General features: G+C 43.8%; 1 protein-coding gene across 3 annotated transcripts in view; it reads left to right on the plus strand.

Annotated features, from left to right (window-relative positions):
- The window catches only part of LOC105901022 (roundabout homolog 1-like), a 184,035-nt gene extending 181,354 nt beyond the window's left edge, over positions 1-2,681 (plus strand). For all 3 annotated transcript variants that reach the window (XM_031571825.2, XM_031571826.2, XM_031571827.2), the window contains 4 exons: positions 239-409; positions 1,087-1,317; positions 1,512-1,723; positions 2,268-2,681. In XM_031571825.2, the coding sequence (XP_031427685.1) occupies positions 239-409; positions 1,087-1,317; positions 1,512-1,723; positions 2,268-2,282 (629 nt within the window). In that variant the 3' untranslated portion in view covers positions 2,283-2,681. The remainder of the gene's footprint in view (positions 1-238; positions 410-1,086; positions 1,318-1,511; positions 1,724-2,267) is intronic.
- The last annotated feature ends 1,460 nt before the right edge of the window (positions 2,682-4,141 follow it).

A 4,141-nucleotide genomic window follows, 5' to 3' on the forward strand; every position in this document is an offset into this window, starting at 1 on the left:
TGTTGTCTCTCAAAACTATTCAGTTCATATTTCTTATATGAGAAGATACTGAAACAGAATGTAGACATGCACCGCATCACATCTCATTTGGCTCTTATTGTGAGCACCTTTGAGAGCAATGTTGGTTACACCAGAGCTCGCTATCACCCAAATGCTAATATGCAATTAATGTAAGAATGATATCGATACCAGATCAAAGTGATGGTTTTGACCGTGTGCTGTCCCCACTCCTCATCAGGTCAGCGGTACCACGTGGGCCACCGGCCCAGCAGTCCCGTGTCCACGGACAGCAACGTGAGCACGGCCGTCATGCAGAAACGACCCCCCAGGAAGCACAAACAGCACCACCACCAGCAGCAGCAGCAGCACACACACCACCAGAGCCCGCAGAGAGACGGCTTCACCGACGGTGAGAGAGCCTGGCACGTCTGGCCCTGTGGTTCTCCTAAGCCCCATTCAGAAACAGCCTCACTCGTAAATTATTGGGGGTTACAGAAGAGAATATCATTCCTTTGTTCATCTCGACCTGCTTTTGTGGGTCTTAACACCACTATCACCTGTCAGTCGCCACGGGTGCTTCAGGTAATCAGGTCATCAATATGGGTGACCCAATGAAGAGCATACATAGTATCCAGGAGCTATCCAGTTGGCAAACATGAATTGAAAATGTGTGGTTTACCCAACCTATCGGCCTGTGTGCAATAACAGTGGTACAGTCTACAGAGCCAAACGGGGCTGGGGATGTATGTCATAAGGGTAGACCACACAAGCACTCATACAGTAAGTGCTCTTGTGAGGTCCAATGGTGGTTTGCTACGCCAGCGGCCCTTGTGTCTAGACAGCCGTGTGGTGTAAGTGATTGAAGGTCAAGATGCCCCATGACTCAAATCTGAGTCACGTACTGCAGAGAAAACTGGAATTTTTGAATATTTCTACATGTATTTCAATTCTAGGCTGGTCACAGCATAATCAGTTCTTTCAGTGTAAATTAATGGCTTTCTCAGGAGTGTTGTTTTGTTTGTTTTTCCTTCCCGTGTAAACAACATACAGTAAACAGTCTGTCTGTTTGTTCTCCTCCTCCCTCAGACACAGCTCTGTCTCTGGCGCCCTCCTCAGCGGGCGTGAAGTCCCCCACACACAACTCCAGGGGTGGCTATGAGTTGCGGGGCGCCACCCTGCCCAAAATGGGCTGTGGGGACGGGCGTGAGAGGAGAGGGAGTGCCGGGGGCAACCGCGCCAGAGAGGGCTCCGTGGAGAGGCGCGAGAGTCATGACAGACACCAGAACCAAAAGGCCAGCAGAGCCCGCCAACCCCCAGGTACACAATTTGTGTGTTACATTTGTTTCAGTATGTCTGACTCTCTCTCTCTATATATATTTTTGTGTGAGTTTGTGCAATCCACATTGGGCCATGTATGTGAGTGTGTGTGTGTGTGTGCGTGTGTGTGTGTGTTTATTTCATATATTACATGTAAACATACATGACATATCCACCCCCCCATCTCTCTGCAGCAGTAGCAGAGGACATCCCCCCCTACAGTCGCCCCAACTTCCCCTCGCTGCAGGGCCAGAGGGAGGGGGGCCCCAGCTCCTCCGGCTCCATGTCGTCCCGCAGCTCCGGGGGCCGCCGGAGGGCCGAGGGGGGCCCGGGGTCACGCAGGAACCCTTCGGACGCAGGGCTGCCCAGCTTGGGGCCCTTCCAGCCCGAGGAAGAGGAGCTAGAGGTAAACTATAAATCAACACCAAAGCTGCAGTAATGTGTGAAAGAGGAAGAGGAAGAGGGATGATTGACAGTGTACAGTCTAGGCTACAAAGACTGAAAATAACTAATGGTTTTAGTCATTGGGCCTCATCCAACTCCTGTTCAACAATTCTAAGGAATAGTAAATTGAACTGGTTCATGCAAGACGATTATATTCTTTTCTCTCATTCTCCAGTTGTGACTATTAGACACATCCAAAGGCTAGATATGTGTAAATGTTTGATTGGAAGATATTTGTTGAGAATCCATTGATTAATGATACAAACTGTTAACTGTTCATAATCAAGAGTCAGAATGAGCTGAGTTGTTATTTCTTACTTACTTACTTAATTACTTTTCTGCAAACCCTGCTCGACTAAGTGCATATGAATGACTGATTATGTAAATATGACATATATATGTGAATAGAATTTCAAGAACACTAATCACTGTAATCTGTTCTGATTAGCACTAGCTCACCGAGGTCGAGATATTAAGAGTTTTGTTTCGCTTTGTTTGTTGAGCAGCTTTTGGAGAGCTGAGGGAACGTGAACTGCAGACCATAGGAAGTCCTTCCAGGTCACCGCTGGACAGAATGACCCCATTCTCCCCCTATGGACTTGTGGGCCAACCATTGAAAGTCCGGTCACCATCATGTAAATTACCTTTTACAAAACAAACTGAAAACCTGACCAATGCTTAATGTCTCACTTTCTTCATTATTTTTATTTGATTGTTTTTTTTATTTATAATGATGTGTACAAGAGTAACTGATGGGTACTTTTCCTGTCCAAAATACATCCTCCAATAAAGGTACCATCTGCTTTTTTTTTTTTTTTAAACATTGAGTTGCTGATTCAGTTGCTTGCAATGGCAGTCATTCAGTGAAGCCCTCCAAAGTACTGATGTAAGTGTGTAATAAAAATGTCTTGGGAGCTGCAGACCATTGTTATATACAGAAGAATGTTTCTCAATCCCACTCTGTGGTATAGTACTTCAAATTGGTCTTCCTTTTTTGCTTTCTCAACCATTTATTTGACTTTGAAATATTTGGTCGATAGTATAATTGTTGTAAATTGCTTGGTCAGTACACTATTAAGAAGTGCAGCCATTTGGATTTCCCTTTTTTGTAATGCACTGTTATGATTTAATTTTTTATTGATGTTGTTATTGTTGATGTATGTTCTTTTGTCTTACATTGGTTTTAAAAGCACAATCACTTAACTTTATTTTAAGCCATTAATTGTTAACTATGGAATGTTCCACAGTAATGGAGGAACGGACACAAGGAGTCTTGTCAATAATTGTGTTTGTATGATGAAAGAGTATTGTCTTATATTAATGTCTGGATATTACCAGAATGGAATCGAGACTCCACTGTTTGGTTGGAGTTTAATGAGATTACATGGATATTAGATTACCTGTTACCTAAGAATGGATCCAACTTTAAAGTGGAAAGAGAAGAAGAAGAAGAAGAAGAAGAAGAATAAGAAACAAAGAAGTTTGCCATCTCATTCCATGCAGTTTCACAGTGCAGTATCCAACATGAATCAGCTGAACGGATCGTGTAGAAATGCACTTAAAGATTGTGATTACGAAGAAAAGGGCAATGGGCAATATGTCTAGAGAAAGAGAGAGAGAAGTCATTCTCCTGTTGTGGCATGGAGTCTCTTTTCCATTTGGCTATTGGGCACAGGAGTTGGGCATGGGGGGGGGGTCGTGCCCCCCCCCCCCCCCCCCCCTAAACACACACACACACACACATGGAAGAGGTGCACTGGTTTATCACTTCATTCAGCAAAGTCCCCCTAAACTAGTAGCAACTTATGGGGATACTTCTCTGCCTTTCCTTTTGGACTTTGGATCTCTGCACAGGTGTCATGTGAGCCAATCAGATTGGTCTATCTGATGGTCCCACGAGAAGCGTACCCGACAGAGGGCAGAAGAGAGGAAATGACACAAGATGGAAAAGTGTGATTCTTTCACGTTGATGTGACTTTTTTCGCCCCCCCCCCGGCGTCACCTGCTGTCGTAACTGTAGCACAGGCAGTGCTGTAGCTGGTTGACCGGCTCAAGGTCAAGGCTTTTGCAGTAAAAAAAAAAAAGAAAAAAGAAATACTACAGCTTTTTTGGTGAGTGAATGAAAGGAGATGTGTGAAATGTTGTTCCTTTGCGGAAATTTGTGCTGTCCATCTGAGTTTACCATATTTGAAAAGAAAGAAAGAAACAAAAAGACACCACCACTTTAATGTCAGCCATAACTTTTCATTACTGGGAATCTTGTATTTCAAAAAAATGAAACGAAACAAAAAAATGTCATTTTTCCATATTATTTATTATTAAAAGAACTTCAAATGCAGAATGTTGTGTGCTTATTACTATGTTTTCATGTTGTTTTGCC

The sequence above is a fragment of the Clupea harengus genome, chromosome 8 (assembly GCF_900700415.2).
Source record: "Clupea harengus chromosome 8, Ch_v2.0.2, whole genome shotgun sequence".
NCBI lineage: Eukaryota > Metazoa > Chordata > Actinopteri > Clupeiformes > Clupeidae > Clupea > Clupea harengus.